General features: G+C 46.2%; 1 protein-coding gene and 1 long non-coding RNA gene across 4 annotated transcripts in view; one reads left to right on the plus strand and one right to left on the minus strand.

The window, feature by feature from the left end:
• The window catches only part of Nmdar1 (NMDA receptor 1), a 156,058-nt gene that overhangs the window by 34,315 nt on the left and 106,349 nt on the right, over window positions 1-15,394 (minus strand). For all 3 annotated transcript variants that reach the window (XR_008615117.2, XM_050192426.3, XM_050192424.3), the window contains exons 4-10: window positions 13,985-14,113; window positions 11,598-11,774; window positions 10,474-10,574; window positions 9,212-9,324; window positions 8,543-8,717; window positions 7,222-7,366; window positions 5,886-6,093 (exon numbers count right to left, since the gene is read on the minus strand). Coding sequence is in view for 2 of the 3 variants with exons in the window: in XM_050192426.3 (XP_050048383.1) it covers window positions 5,886-6,093; window positions 7,222-7,366; window positions 8,543-8,717; window positions 9,212-9,324; window positions 10,474-10,574; window positions 11,598-11,774; window positions 13,985-14,113 (1,048 nt within the window). In the remaining variant the exon portion in view is untranslated. The remainder of the gene's footprint in view (window positions 1-5,885; window positions 6,094-7,221; window positions 7,367-8,542; window positions 8,718-9,211; window positions 9,325-10,473; window positions 10,575-11,597; window positions 11,775-13,984; window positions 14,114-15,394) is intronic.
• LOC140213741 (uncharacterized) overlaps window positions 3,068-15,394 on the plus strand; it is a 56,905-nt gene continuing 44,578 nt past the window's right edge. Inside the window, exon 1 of the long non-coding RNA XR_011890664.1 lies at window positions 3,068-3,194. This is a non-coding gene — a long non-coding RNA (uncharacterized lncRNA). The remainder of the gene's footprint in view (window positions 3,195-15,394) is intronic.

The raw sequence follows: 15,394 nt of genomic DNA on the forward strand, positions 1-15,394 counted from the left end.
GCGAGAGGTTACGGCAAGACAAACTGAAAGAAAGACGAAGAGAAAGCAAGGAGATGATATGTAGGGGAGGTCAACCAGACGATCGAGCGTCCCATTTGCTACCCTACACTGAGGGAAAGGAGGAATGGAAAGAGGAACGAGGGAGAGAGTGAGCACAACAAGCCTGAGGGAGGATGCAGGGTTAAGTGGCTGGAATTGCCACTTAACCCTGTACACTTCGAGAACTGCTCCAGCGCACGAACATTTTTTTTTTTTGCGCCAGCGACGTTTGTCCGAGTAAATCTGACTCAGAAAGTTGTACTGAGTCTATACGATTTAATTGTGTCCGAAGAGACGGGCGCTAGCTGTCGTAGCGAGGATAGGTACAGAATAGGTGCTTAATAGTCCCCCCACACCCGTGGGAGTCGCAAGTGGGGCTATCGGCCATTCCTATACCGCTGGACTAAGCATTTGTAAACGCCACTCCAAGCAGCAAGCGGAGCACCTAGAAATCGACGAAATTTTCTTTAACGGGGGGGGGGGGGGGGAGGGAAAGAAACGTTTGTGTAAAAGCATAGTGGAGCTGGTGTCAAAACAGCCATCCCGAAAAGGCGACATCGCTACAGTTGAAAATAAAGAGGCCTACGTCAGGCGTGAAAAGCTATGCAATATACCATGCGAATAAGGCGCGAATCTTCACGGTGTAATAAACTTTACGGCATTTTAGTGTTTAGTTCCTAAATGTAGAATTTCGTGAATTCTCGTATGGTTCGGGAACTTGTCCGCCAGCCTTGTTCACTAGAACTTGAGAACAAGGCTGCACAACAGCTTGTGAGCGAGGCTCCCATGAAGAAGCCGGAACGTCTTTTGTTCTTTCTTTTAGACTTCTAGTCCACTTCATTTTGGAAGTGTTCGTGCTATTATACAAGCGCGGCCGAATCCACGAAGGATTTATTTCGTAAGTTTTCTTTGCCATTGGCCAGCTACTTTTGATAATGATATGTCCAACATCGGGATTGGTTGGAATTTCCTCTTACAAACATTTCTAGGGTAAGAGATTCCTTCGAATACGGGCCCTGGTCTATGCTTAGTTCCTGCTTTACGTATTTTGAGGAGATGGTGATTCTACTTCTTTATCTTTATAAAGCCTTTCATAACAGCGTAAGTAGAACGTTATCGGAAAACTATTAGAATCGCATTCTGTGCAAAAGTAAATATACAAAATCACCTACAATGCGAAAAAGAATTGACTTCGGTGTTCTGTCGTCCACTAGTCACAGCATATAACGTGTTTGAAATGTGACATTAAACAAGAACCTTATGCAATAAAACTAAGGTATGCGATGAACCATCTCTACCGTCAAACCCTACAACGATAAAATTGCAATCAGTAAGGAAGAACCTGGGAATGCCGTAACTTGGGACGCCGTGAGCGGCATAAGTGGTTGCACCGTGCGGGCAGAAGAAAAAGAAAGATGAAAGATGTAGGGTGATAAGGGTGGAAATAGATTAAAGTGGCGGTATTTTACCGAAATGTAAAAAAAAATGAAAAAGAAGAAGCACGGCTCGGTTTTCTTTTTAACAAGAAAAACGTCTTGACAGACTTGCTATCTACGACTTGAAAGGATAGGAAACATTTTTCTTTTTTTTCTCGGGGCGCTTTATCTTGAACCACCAAAGATACATTGCTACTAACATCAGGACTGATGCGCCAGCCAGCTAATGAGAAAAAAAAAAATTGAAAGCAGAGCGCACCCAGTGAAGACTTCAACAATCAAAGACAAAGAAAATAGGAAAGAAAGCAACGAAAGAAGAAGCAGAACGCGAAGAAGAAGAGGGGGAAAACTGACGCTCACGAAGCAGTCAGTAAATAAAAAGTGGCAACGGCAATAAGGTGATCTGCTGAGCTAAAAGCAAAGCGCCGCACGCGCCTGCCGGCGCACAGAAGCACGAGCCTTCTCTATCGAAGAGCTGCAGCCGAAAACAAAGAAAACGTTTAATAACGTATGAAGGTGGTGAACAAAGGGGGAATTAATTTGGCAGCAGCAGACAGCGCGCTCTGGCGGCAATAGTCCCGCGGCTATGTACGTGCGACGTGAGAGGTAAAAGGCACAGGTGAAACCACACACACACAAAGAGCTGAGAGCAATCTGGCCACAGGTTTTCAGTGATGGGGACCCTCTTTCCTCGGGAGAAGAGCGCTCGGCATTGATTTACCGGGCTATTTTTCTTTCCCGTCTTCAGCGCGCCATTCATTGCGTTATTGGCTGTGGCAGGTCGTTGTTCCTTTGTCCTTGTTCGCCTGCGAGGCTCTTTAATTGTGCTGCCGTCTTGATTGTGTTCTTATTCCCTCCAGGCCTTTCTAGTGTTACAATACTCCCAAATTTTTTTTTCGGGGAGCGGATTGCGCGCTGTTTCGCTTTTGTGGGGCCTGCGTCGAACCGGCATAGTGTACAGAACATGTTTTCTTTCTCTTGGGCTTTTCGCGAATCAGTGTTAAGAGCAGGCTTCGGGTTTACTTTTACTTGATCACATTGTATATGCGTATGAACATAATCGATATGACGTGCTGTTTTCATTGCATTAGTTTAATCATAAGCTCCGCAGTTACATCGTACATATTGAATGACACAATGTGCTTGCATGGAGCAGGCTGTGAACTATTGTTGCCTGCTCACCAACTCTATATTTTCGTTAAAAAACAAGCCACGATTGACCGCTGGACGGCTGGACCGCTGGACCACTGGACCGCTGGACCAATTTTATGTTTTGCGGCATGCGTTATGCTTGTTTGAACTTTATGAGAGCTATGCTTAAGCACGTTTAGACACCTACTCAAATTACAGTTTATTATTGTTTTCTTTCCTCTATTGTACCAGCCTATCTTCGGTATGTATGTATCGTTTAGGCTAAGCGAGACGGGAGTAACCGGCATCACCGAAGACGCTACCAGCTGTGACACACAAATTTCATACAAAAAATCTTTAGTTATAATTTATAGTTATGTTTCAGTTATGAAGATGGTTACTATTCAGGTTGCGGAGCCATCATAATTTTAATATGTATGTCCTTGTAACTAAATTCAAAACACCGAAGAAAAAATGCTGTAGTGTGATGCGTTGTTTTTTTACCTCAGAGGTGGATCGACTATGATTCCAATTGATGGAGTTTAACTTCCCAAACCTGGTGCAGTGGACCACGAGAGAAGCCATAGCGTAAGACTTGACGTTAATCCTAAATGTCTTCCTTCTGTAATACGCGTCCCATCCTATAGCAAGAACGTATCCCCTTCCCGTCGGAATGCGCTTGTATGTAGCGCGGCTGGCAGTCGAACCCACCACATAGGGCTCAGCAGAAGAACGGCACAGCGTTTCGCGACCGTACTGCAGTATACGCCTATACGGTACCGGAACGAGAGGCCGAGGCGAATAGCAGCGCTAGTGGCGACGTATCGTGGCGGTGTGGTCAACTAAAGCGCGCGGGAGCTTCTATCGCCACGACCGACCCTGTCGCGCTTATCTGACGCCCTAAACGTGCCTGCACAGCGTATTGACCATCACGGAGGTATTGCACGTTTACTTGTTCGAAGAGTCGCGCAATAGAGCAGCGCTACTATAGGCGGGTAGAGCTGTTCACACAATCACTGCAAGATGTCGCCAGAAGTCGCCGTTGTTCCCGCATCCGTCCTACGCTATTTCGGCACACGTACGTTCGGGTGGTGCAATTTTCGGGCCACCTTCGCCCTCCTTATCCGTAACAGGCACGCTAATTTGTGTGTGTGCCCACGGCCATCATGGCGACAGCGGGAGCCAGTGCCGGTGCGCTGGCTCTGGCAGAACCGATTGGGCGGTGCGTGACGGTGCGTTCAGTCGGCTTCGTCGTTTTTTTGTTTTTTTATTTGTTTTGCAGCCAAACGCTCTGTCCTTCTTTGGGGACATTCTAAACATCAACGCGAGGCCCGCGCATGCGCCGTCAATATTAGGACAGCACGACGGCGGCGGCGCCAACGGCGCGAACGCGTGTCGAGTATTCTCGTATGATTGCTAGGACAGCGAAATATTAGAGCTAGTTGCCGTAAACGTGCACGAAGTCAAATACTGAATACGTTCACGATGGGTCGTCTTTCAAAGAGACGTGAATAAAGTCAGCATATATCAGAAATTCACGAAGAGCTGTGACGGCGCGTCTTTGTATGTATGGACCCAACCAGCCTTTACGAAGTATTGTTCTTTTCGCAATGGGCCCACAACGCTACGCGTGATGACGGTGGTCGCAAGGAAACCCTTCAACACGGTCTCTCTGGTGATACCGGCTGCAGTGCGCACAGTTATCGCTCACAGCTGCGCTGGCTCACGTTGATCAAAAACCATTACCAGAGTAAGCCATTTCGTAATTCCTACTTCATAAGCCCACACAGCAGGGGGCGACGAAGCCGCTGTCGCAATATTGATACGTTAGTGTGAGGAGAGTGTCAAAGTGGGGGAAAAAAGTGTACGTTTATGAACTGTGGGAAGCCGGTCACGCGATATATAGCGTTAACTAACTGTAGTATGCTCCGGCGCGCCATCAGTTGCACTTGGCTCCTCGAAGAGGCAGACAAAAGGTGCATCGAGTGAGCTCCTGAACAGCACTTTGCAATATGGTGATCGCAGTTTAAATCATGGATACGGGACCTCAAGTAAGTGCAACTAAAGCCTAACAAATTTTACTCGCATTTACCGCTAAGTAGCCGCGGATAATATTAAAGAGAACTCACCTCAGCAAACGGCTTTAGCCCTAGTTGGTGTTTCTTCCTGTCTTTCTACTTCGTCAATCTCCCAGTGCAGCATAGCAAACTGCATTTTTCCTTCCGTTTAACCTCCCTGCCTGTATCCTTTCTTTCGCTTCTCTCTCTCTCTCACCCCGGCACACGTCCATGCCATATTTACCCTGGTCGTCAGTGCTTCAATTCTTGCGTGAAACATTGATTGGATTCGGGCTGAGAGAACGGGAGAACAGGTTCATTTAATGCGATTAGAATCCTTAGCCTACTTCCCCCGCTTTGCAATTTGTAGTTTTTCTAGCCTATTTTCTCTGGCGGCCTTTCTAATCAGAAGAAGGACGTAAAATTTTCGTATTGGTCAGTATCGAACCTAGGCGCCCGAGCACAGCAGCCGACGCTGCATCCGCTCGGCTGCGATCTCGGGCTGCTAATGAGGGATTAATTGTCAGCTTGGACACACACACACACACACACACACACACACACACACACACACACACACACACACACACACACACACACACACACACACACACACACACACACACACACACACACACACACACACACACACACACACGCACGCACGCACGCACACACGCACGCACGCACGCACACGCACACACGCACACACGCACACGCACACACGCACACACGCACACACCGGCATGCCGCTTGCGCAATCTCGGAGGCCACGCACGGGAAATGAGGAGGCACCTAGGGCGCCCGCCACTAGATGGCGCAGCCTCCCCAGAGGTAAGCGCGAAAGATGAGCCCGGCTGCGGCTCTCACGCGGCGTGATTAATGCACGACCAGACCTTTCAATAATGACCCTTCCGTCACCAAATTGTATGTGCACCACCACTTGAACGCTAATTTCATTAACGACGATCGATGAAAATCCCCCCAAAGGTTGGGTTTCGCCTGAACTTTTTCCAATTAGTTTTTGTCCCTCTGAACAAACGTGTGAGTTGTTAGCGTCCGCCCTGTGTGGCTCTTCTCAACTGATTGCTCTGCGTTGCAAGTATTGTGGAAATGTGTGACGTCCTGGCAGCCTGTACGGAGGTTCATTAACGACGCTTACCTCTCTGGCATCACGCACGTGCAACAATATGCTAATGCGAGGGAGAGGACGCGTACGCACCGTCTGTGCTGTTGGTCCATGGACAGAGTATCTCGGATGGCAGGCACTGAGACTCGTCTGCGACAGGCCTCACCCACACGAAGGGCCTCTCGGCGATGGTGGCGACGCGCAAGTGCTTGGGGATCACGTAACCCAGCGGCGTCTCGGTCTGCCGCCCGGGCCAGACCATTTTCTCCAGCTCCAGCTCGAGCTCCATGCTCATGGTCCACTGGAACAGATTAGCCAGCGTGTTGCCCAAGCGTCGGCGACATGACTCGCGACTCGTTACTCGTCAGATGAACATTGTCTGAAGGCTGCACTATGCTGGCACATTGGAGCTCGTAACTGCGGTACAATTTTGATCTTTGGAGAACCTGTGCACTGAGCACCGACGAAGGCACTCCTAATATGCAAGAGAGCTACGGGCCTTGAAGACCAATTATGCAGCGATATTTTGGGGTCGCGCATAAACCCTATAGCGTCAGATAGCGTAGGCACACAGCAGCATCCGTGCGAAGTTCTACATTTGAAATGCGAGTCGGCGCGTCACAAGAAGACGTTTTTGATACCGAAACCGTGATAAAATGGCGTCATTGTCTCTCGCAAGAAGTTATTCATGACTCAGAACTCGCGGTTCCTTGGCGTGGACACCGAGATTGGGCCCGGCCCGCGGTGCGCTGAAGAATCTCGGAGGCGACGTGCTGGGGGCACTTACGTCATATCCGCTTTCCGCTAGGCGTACGGGTCGTCTGCTTAAGCACTATTAGAATTGTGCTGATTAGCAAATTGGACAATTACTAGCCCTGTAGCTTTGCCGAGATTGTTTCAGTCAATGATACAGTACTCATTTATAGCCAATTTAGCCAAAGTAAGATCTCGATGCACTTGGCCTTTAATGAGACGTTATAACAACTTTATAGTGTGAGTGGGTGTTCACATGCGTATGGGCCTTTTATGCTTTGGTGTGTTCAGTGCCTGTATCGAATTTCTCGCCCAACACTTGTATATGCGTGACAGGTTGTCAGCCAGGCCAGCATCTGTGGTTTCTCATAGAAGACAACGTCTCTCTTTCTCTCCCATGAGTGGATTCACTAACATTTAGAGTAGTTTGCCTCCTCGTGTAATCTGTCTCAGACAGCGGAAATGTGCTGTCCATTGCAGGCAATTTTCCTTTATTTTTGCTGTAATAGCTAAGATTTTCAAACAAACAGACAGAGTAAGCACCTTATGTATGTTTTCAACTTTTAGCCAGCTACCAGTAGTACACCATCGTTGCAGTCCCGACGAGAATGTGCCTTTCAAGCGTGCTAACCTTGCTCGTTATGTCAGTCAAGCAACCATGGACGCGCAGGCTCACCTTGGAGAAGACGTACTGGCCCACTGGAACGTGGCTTCCACGCACCACGTTGAGGATGTCGTAGTCGCTGTCGAGTCGGTCACCCTTGTCGTCGAATCGAACGCGTCCTGTCTCCCCGCGAAGCAGCTTCTGTTTCTTGAGCAAGCTGTCGATTAAAGCGCCGAGAGAGTGGTGTGAGAATCCCCTCGTTAAGAGTGACACAATGTTAAGCCCAATCGCTTTGAAGTTTCTGAAGTGCGCCGTTTCTTTTTCAAGCGACGCGGATTTGTTGTTGAAGCTTGAATGGTTGTCTGCGGTATCGATTCTCATCTCATTGAGCCAGGTTGCGGTGATCAAACGCACTGTGCTTTTGGAAATTAGGAACGACTGAGTAACGACATTAATTCGCTAAAGTGAGCGCGCTTAATGCCGGTGATCCAAATGTAACGAAAGAAAATAAATATTACGAAAAGTACAGGCCGTAGCATTATGCGGTTTTCACAGAAATAGGCAGAGAACGTGCTATTTGTTTTAATAGCAAAAGAAAGAAAAAGTCAGGATAGTTTCATTTGCCACCGAGAGGCCCTGCTTGATGATGATGACTAATTTGATATGGCGGAAAGGGCAAAAGAAAGCTTCGTGGCATGTGCAACCAGCTCCTTTCAAAGAGTATGCTCATATCATCATCGTCGTCGTCATCATCATCATATAAAAACATGCCTTCTCAATTGGAGTGATGACCTATCGCCACGTTGCTTGCGTGAGTTAGGTTTTTCAGTGTTACTATTGATAACATAGCACCCTGTCTGGCTCAAGTTTATGTTATAAAGCTACCTATATCTGTGACGACTCCGTGCATACTTCAACGCTGTTTTAATACTACAGTTGTCGACGATCTTCACTGCTGGCCAGTTGGCGCTCCGATCAGTAGTGCCAAAATGTTGGCGGTAGACTTAACCATTATGACAATGGTGTTTTTGTAATAAGAAAAACGCTTTCTTTATCTGTCCGGGAAACTAAATTGTGCTACTGCGTGTGCTTTTCAAATTATTGAATTTTACTTTGGTTTTTACTTTTTCATCGCACATTGTTTATTGGTTTAAAAAGCAGGAGGGGGAGAGCTGATGCTGCATGACAAGAAAGCTTTATCTCATCGGACTAAAGTGATGACCGAGAGGAGCGACTACTTTTTTTCATTATTATACATCTCCAGTGGTTAAACTTTATCTCTCTATGCCATATATTTTTTGCATAATCGCATTGCCAATAATGTGACTAAGAGTTGCGATTAGGCGGCTCGGTAGTGTCTAACGGAAAAAAAAAAATATCGTTCGAAGCGCACCTCACAAGCTTGAGTCCGGACTCCCAGGAGTTTCCAAGCATGCTGCAGCTAATGTTGGGCTGAGTCATGTTGGGGTCCTTCTGGAGTTCTTTCAAGGCTAAGGCAATCACCTGAACACTGTCACGTATATGGGCTCTCTCGTCGGATGCGTTTACTAGTTCTAGCCCCAGCACACCTGAGAAGAAATAGAAAGAACATTGCCAACAGATTTATGACACAAGGCCGTATTAGACATTACACATATACCGTAAGCTAACAGTGCCTATTTCGCTTGACCTGTTACTATGTAAATTGTTGTGCCTAATTTCATGCAATTCATTCATGCCCTGTTTTAGCCTATTTATTTATATGATATGCGTTTTGTAGTTCTTTATGTGACCTAATCTCTGAGCTCTATTTAGCACATTCAGGTGATGCGACTTTTGTGTGAGTGTTTTATGTTAGTTTGTCGTTCATGCTGCTTTGCTTGCGGCCTTATGTGACTCTGTCAATCATACGGTACAGCGTCGTCTTTAATGACTCTCTTTCGAGGCCGATATATTAGTCATCTGGTACCTTCATTGCTGTTTTGAAAGCAGTGCAACCCCCCCCCCCCCCCCCCCTCGCCTGCCTTGAATAACAACTTGTTGGCAGGTTTTTGCTTACTGTAAAGCACGGAAGATGCCTTACCGTCGGGCACATTTGGCGCTCTGAGGGCTTGTTCAGACACAATCCAGACATAGCCTGGACTTGTCATGTTCAAAAAGGCCACTTCGGAATATATTCCCGTCGCATCTTCTGCACTGGAACACAGACAGAAATATTGGGAAGGCGATCAGTTCGTGTACTTCCTTGGGGGCCCACCATCGCGCACTATATATTTCCAGGCAATGGGGTTGTATACCTTGCTGTATTCATGAAGCTGTTTAAAAAATAACGCTGGTTTACTGTCCTTAAAAATGTCGTGCTTATATCTTCTGTCATTTGATAGTCCTTACTCGAAATCATATCCTCCCTTCATGATTCCGGCCGCACCACTGAAGGTCGCTGCCACTTTTTGAACTTTGTGTGATGTTAGACACATTACATCCGCTACAGACCAGTTGGTGATCGAAGTTCAAGCGCATGAGGCAACGAGACATTGGTGCATTTTTGAATGAAGACAACCAGTCATTTCGCCGATATCGTTCATGTGTCGAATTGGTGACGTTGACGACTTGCTCGGGTCTACCGCACGTACCCTGGGCAGACGCAGTCAAACTTTAACTGTGAACATCTTACTTAGTCTGGAATTGCGTGTATGACGTAAATAAGATATTTAAAAAATTGCAAGTGCATTAGTTTAAAGTAACTTTTATCCTTCTTCATGTTCGTTGCTTTCCCGTCTCCATGACCCCCTGCAGGCCACCATTCAGGTGTCGGCAGCTATTCAGGTGTCGGAAGTTACATGTTATAGTGAGACAGCGAAGCCAAAGAAAGCATAATGGTAATTAAATTTTTTTAATACAATGTAGAATTATTTGGTAATGAGGGCTAAACTGCGAATGGTGGTGGTAGTGGGTTCGGCATTCCCACGAGCGGCAAGTTGTTTTTTCCTTCCACCTTTATTTCACCTACATTTTAATAAAGCTTTATCATCATTAGGAATAAGAAGCTTACCGTAAGATATCTTTCATTAAGGATTATTTCTACATTGCAGTTAGAAGAACAGTTAGCTTCCCTTATACCTTCCTTTGCTTCATTTTCTGTCGGCTTCATAGTCGTTACTAAATATCGAGGCCTTCGGTTCAACTGTTGCAAACAGAAAAGTTAGTCAGTTACGGTGTGGTCAGCAGGAATTACGTTTCCATTTCGTTCAATAAAGCGAGGCATTAACGATCAGCAAGATGATAAAGCAAGATACTGCTACTACTACAGCATCGGATATAAGTTTCGCAGCGTATCAAACTCACGTTGCGTAGAGCACAAACACACGGCAGTGAATTTCCTTGGTTTCTTCCAACTCTTGCGTAATGTCGGTGATGCCTGGTTCGTATTCGATGACTCGTTCGAGCTGAAACAACGAGAAGAGGCGCAGAAAATGAAAATTGTCAGAAACAGATTGGGCGTGGAATCAGATTCTATTGACGGACTTGAAAGAAGTCGCACCCGTCAACTACGTGCTATATTGACGAGGATGTTTATTATCCACTCTGTACCCGCTAACAACGTATTCTCTTGGGAAATAAGGCGACTTTCAAAAATAAAATGAACACTTTTTTCTGCGTCTAGGCCGGGTCTCACTTGCCAGCAATGAGGATGGTGCCAGCGAGCTGAGATAGATGGGGGCTTCATGTGTGCTGTCCTTCCAGGCGCCTATAGTTCTGGCGGGCGAGTTAACTGAAGTTTTGGAGAAGCGTTAAGCAAGAGGCAGCATGAAGCGTTCTGTCCCCTCTGCACGCGCTATTTGTCACGCAGTGCGTTATGACAGCGAGTGTTTGCTTTCGTCGAGTGAGATATGTTCATGTTTGCCTATGCACTCGTTGCATTACGCTCGTCAATTTAGTTAGTCAGCCAATACTTAGTGCATATTATGCTGCCGATAAAACAACGAACTTTACTCGTAGTTGTCTAATACTTCGCTGTCGCTATCAATGTTTCGCCTTGCGGGTGATACTGAGATTTTTTTGCTGCTAGCAAAGTTATAGTAACCATAGAAGCTAGGCAACCTTTAAGGTACACAGTTTTGCGTTTCATTTCAGTTGCCTGCACGCCTAGTTGTCCCTCTTTTCCAGCTTTTCTTTCGTGCTGCTTTCATCTGTAAACATGAACCAACTGGTTCGAAAGTCCATTTTACTAGACAAAAAATGCTTTGTTTTAAATAGAAACGAATCAAAGGTTATATATCTCAAGTTACGCCACCTTTGGCGCTGTTTTTGAGTGAGGATTTGCAGTGTCCGAACACGAACCGTGGTTCCTAAAGACTGAAAGCAGATGGAGAAGAAAGAGGTGACAAGCCAGGTGGCATCCGCCACCACCCCGTTTCAAAGGGAACGCCCATAATATCCACTCATCTATCCATTCCTCTTGTATATACCTTGATGCCCTGGGGCTCGGCTTTGTTCTGGAATCGTCCCAGCGTGGCGCGGCCGTCGTTGTCCGAGCTGTGGATGAAGACCACGCAGCGGTATTTGAGGAACTGCAGCAGCTCCACCCACACATCGGCCTGCTGAGAGTACGGTGGCACCGTGCGAAGGAACGTCCGGTGCAGGTTCTGGTACAGTGGGAAGAACAATTCAACAGAACTTGAAACAGCGCCTCGTCGTCGTAACCCTGGCGTAACGTGGTGTAACAAAAAAAAAAAAACCTCCATGCAGAGCTTGACGTTAGAGCTCGGGAAATGCGACGACAAGAACCGAAGTCGCCAGCGACCTCGATATGTGCACGTGGAACAAGCCTTGCTGACAAGTGTCCCTGAACATGCTTCTCCTTGGAGTTCCTTACCAGAATTACTGGACAAGAACTATGGCGCTGCGATCCCTAAGCTACCATGGGTATGACGTTTACGACGTGGATACGTCTGCATTTCGCGCTTCTAGCTTGAAATGTTCTCTTGACGTTGTCACACTTTATCTTTATAAATTTCCAAACATTCATAGTTTTCTAAAATACAGCAATTAGTTCCTCGCGCACATGTGTAATTATTGCAAGCAGACGAATTTACGTGCAATAAAAAGGCGTTGCTAAAGATCGTCAATTTACAATGTCACAAAGCAGTTGCAAACTAGAAGGACATAGATTAGACATAAAAACACGTTTGCTGCACGCCACTTCCAGGCTGGCTGAACAACCGTACTTGCAACTCCCTTAGACAGTAGAGCCAGAGTTCCCTCTAGTAATCTTTCTAGCAAATTTTATGAGCCTTTGCGGACATTTTTAGAGACCACCAGAAAGCAATTGTCACGTCAATGCTCATACAGCATACCGCCGTTAGCGATTCTATTATTATTGGTGGAGCAAGTTTTATCACCGTATGCCCCTTTATAATGTTTTATGCTGCGATCGCTTGTTGTGGTTACCTGTCCCCTTGAATTTGGGAAAGAGAAAGGCGAGTGAATCGGCAAAATATGACGCAATATTCTTGAGCGAGATCGTACGGGAGCAGGGCATTACTGGTCCGGAAATGTTAGTACCAAGCCGCCTCACCTAAAAACCACTCTTTTTGCCAATAAAGACTTCCGGCTGAACCCGTCTCACAATTAATGTCGACGAAAGCATTGTCGATGTTGGCATTGCCAACTTTAGCAGTAACATTGAAGCAATGTAGCGACACATATTGCCAACGTCGTACGCAGCCGGGCTTCTCCCTCGCGCTTCCCGCTGCACACGCTGCGCCATCTGGCGCCGCCGCCGCGTAGTCCGCACCTGGCATGGTTTCGATTCTGCCGAGCACCAGGGCACATTTAAAGGTGCGGCGGTTGGGCGGGGGGGGGGGGGGAAGGGGAGGAGGCTGCTTGAACTTTGTTCCTTGAGCACAGTAGTCCGATCTGCTAGCCATTAGACCATAAGACTACTCATTGGCCCAATTTGACGGGAAAACGGCTAGAGGCATAGATAGATAGATAGATAGATAGATAGATAGATAGATAGATAGATAGATAGATAGATAGATAGATAGATAGATAGATAGATAGATAGATAGATAGATCACGGAAAGTGCGTCAAGTACTACCAGTATGCTAACCGCAATAAAATATCTTTCGTCACCCACATTCTGCAGCCTGTCCGACTAACTGTGTCTATTGCAGTGAAAGATACGGGTTGTGTCAAGAAACACAGAACGGAGAACAGGAAGGGCTTCTCCGTTGTTTGTCTTTGATCACCCTATACGCGACGCCGTCAATATGAAAGCTTCAATGAAGAATTAGTAACGCACAGTAGACGAGCCGTCCTCCCTCCATAATATAGTTAGCCGTCTCTCGTTGCAGGCATAACAGCAGCGTCAAAAGACACCCACAAAAGAAAGGAACACGAAAGTTGTGAGTGCAGCGATTGTCCGTGTCTGTCAGTGTTTCTTTTGTGGGTGTTTTTTGACGCTGCTGTTACTCTAAGTGACCAACACGCCCAAGAACTAGTTTTACCGTCTCTCGTTACTGAATGGCTTAGGCAGTTTCTAAGCTTCAATATATTGTCCGAAAATTGATGCTGCGAACTATAGGTAGTCTGCCTGAACTGTGCTGCATTGAAACATCTTCACTCAAAATGAAGCAATGGCTTTCAAATCCACATGATGTGGCGTCAGGTTCTTGACAGACCACATCGACTCACTCACTCACTCACTCACTCACTCACTCACTCACTCACTCACTCACTCGCTCGCTCGCTCGCTCGCTCGCTCGCTCACTCACTCACTCACTCACTCACTCACTCACTCACTCACTCACTCACTCACTCACTCACTCACTCACTCACTCACTCACTCACTTTGTCGGAGAGGGAGCTGTGCCTGGAGCTGATGCCGATGACAGGTACGTTGTAGAAGCCGCATGTGTACGATACGGCGGCGGGAGACAGTTCGCCGGACACTGGGTGACTGATCACGACAGCAAACACCTGTGAATGGACAAAACAACGTGCTCCTCGAGCTCATTGGTGGAGCTGTGCTGACGTCACTACAAAGGAGTCTTCTACAGTCGGCAAATCAGGAAGACCGAAGATGGTGACGACTTTACATAACGCGAGCATTTGTTGCTATGTGATATTTTTTGGGCTATATATTCCCCCCTCCCCCAGTTTTATTTCATTACTTTCAAAAGCAATGCAACGCGGTATTATCAGATACGCAGAATAAGACCCCAGAGTGAAGCAGTGTAACGGAGTCATTTGCTTTAAGACCAATAAAAAAATAGATACGACAATAGCTGAACAAAGTGGTTATGTGCAGAATAATACGATACTTTAAAGCTGTTGCGAATGCGCGCTATGCATAAAGATGATGCGAAATGTCGGGAGAACATTTTTATATTGGATGTGACGGCATTTTTTCTAATAAGCCCGGTCGTATCGGAAATGAACTGATAAAACTGTGGAGTATTAATGTTTCCTGCCTTACATGCTTGCATAAAAGCTTGTTGCAAAGGAGAGAAGTTGAGACTTTCCATTATGAAACAGGCTACCTTAAATATAAAAAAAAAAAAACTCGACATCTTTGTTTTCTGTTGTAACATGGTGTTGCTACACTAAAAAGATTCAGTGTATATCACGTGCGTTACAGAAAACAGTAATAACAAAATATGTATTTTGAGCATATTGTTGTTCCATTTACCCCGAAACTGGTCGGCTGGAGGCTCTTTAATGTACTCAACGTTTACATTTGAGCTGAGTATTATTAACTATGACGTTAATATAGATACAGCAGCCGTCGCTCAAAAACAGGATGAACATGTTGACAGGCAAGGCTCTCAAGTGGTCATCTTGGTCTACCTACTTTCGAGGAGTTACCGAAGTTTTTGCGACGATCCAGGCTCTTGAAATCTTTCGCAAGAAAGAATAAAAAAGAGAAGGTTCTGTTAAACAAGCCACTATTTCCTATTTTACGAAAGGTTCTCCGCTGTTCAAGCAAAAAGAAAAAAAGAAAACGTGGAGGAGAGAAATAAAGAGCAATGTCGAAGGTCTTGAAGAAGTGTGTATGACAGCGCATTCAAACTTGGTGAGGCGTGAAGTGCATTTTGAATGGGCGCGCTACTTCTGAAGCGTATGCTGCCGGAAACTTAAGTACGCAGCCAATACTCCAAGTCCAAACACTGCGTTTGAAGTAGTTTTTGTAAGAAGACGAGACTGAAAAGCGAAGTATGAAGATAGTTGCTCAAGGACTGGTTGGTTAACCTGTGTTAA

Source organism: Dermacentor andersoni, chromosome 10 (assembly GCF_023375885.2).
Source record: "Dermacentor andersoni chromosome 10, qqDerAnde1_hic_scaffold, whole genome shotgun sequence".
Classification (NCBI taxonomy): Eukaryota; Metazoa; Arthropoda; class Arachnida; order Ixodida; family Ixodidae; genus Dermacentor; species Dermacentor andersoni.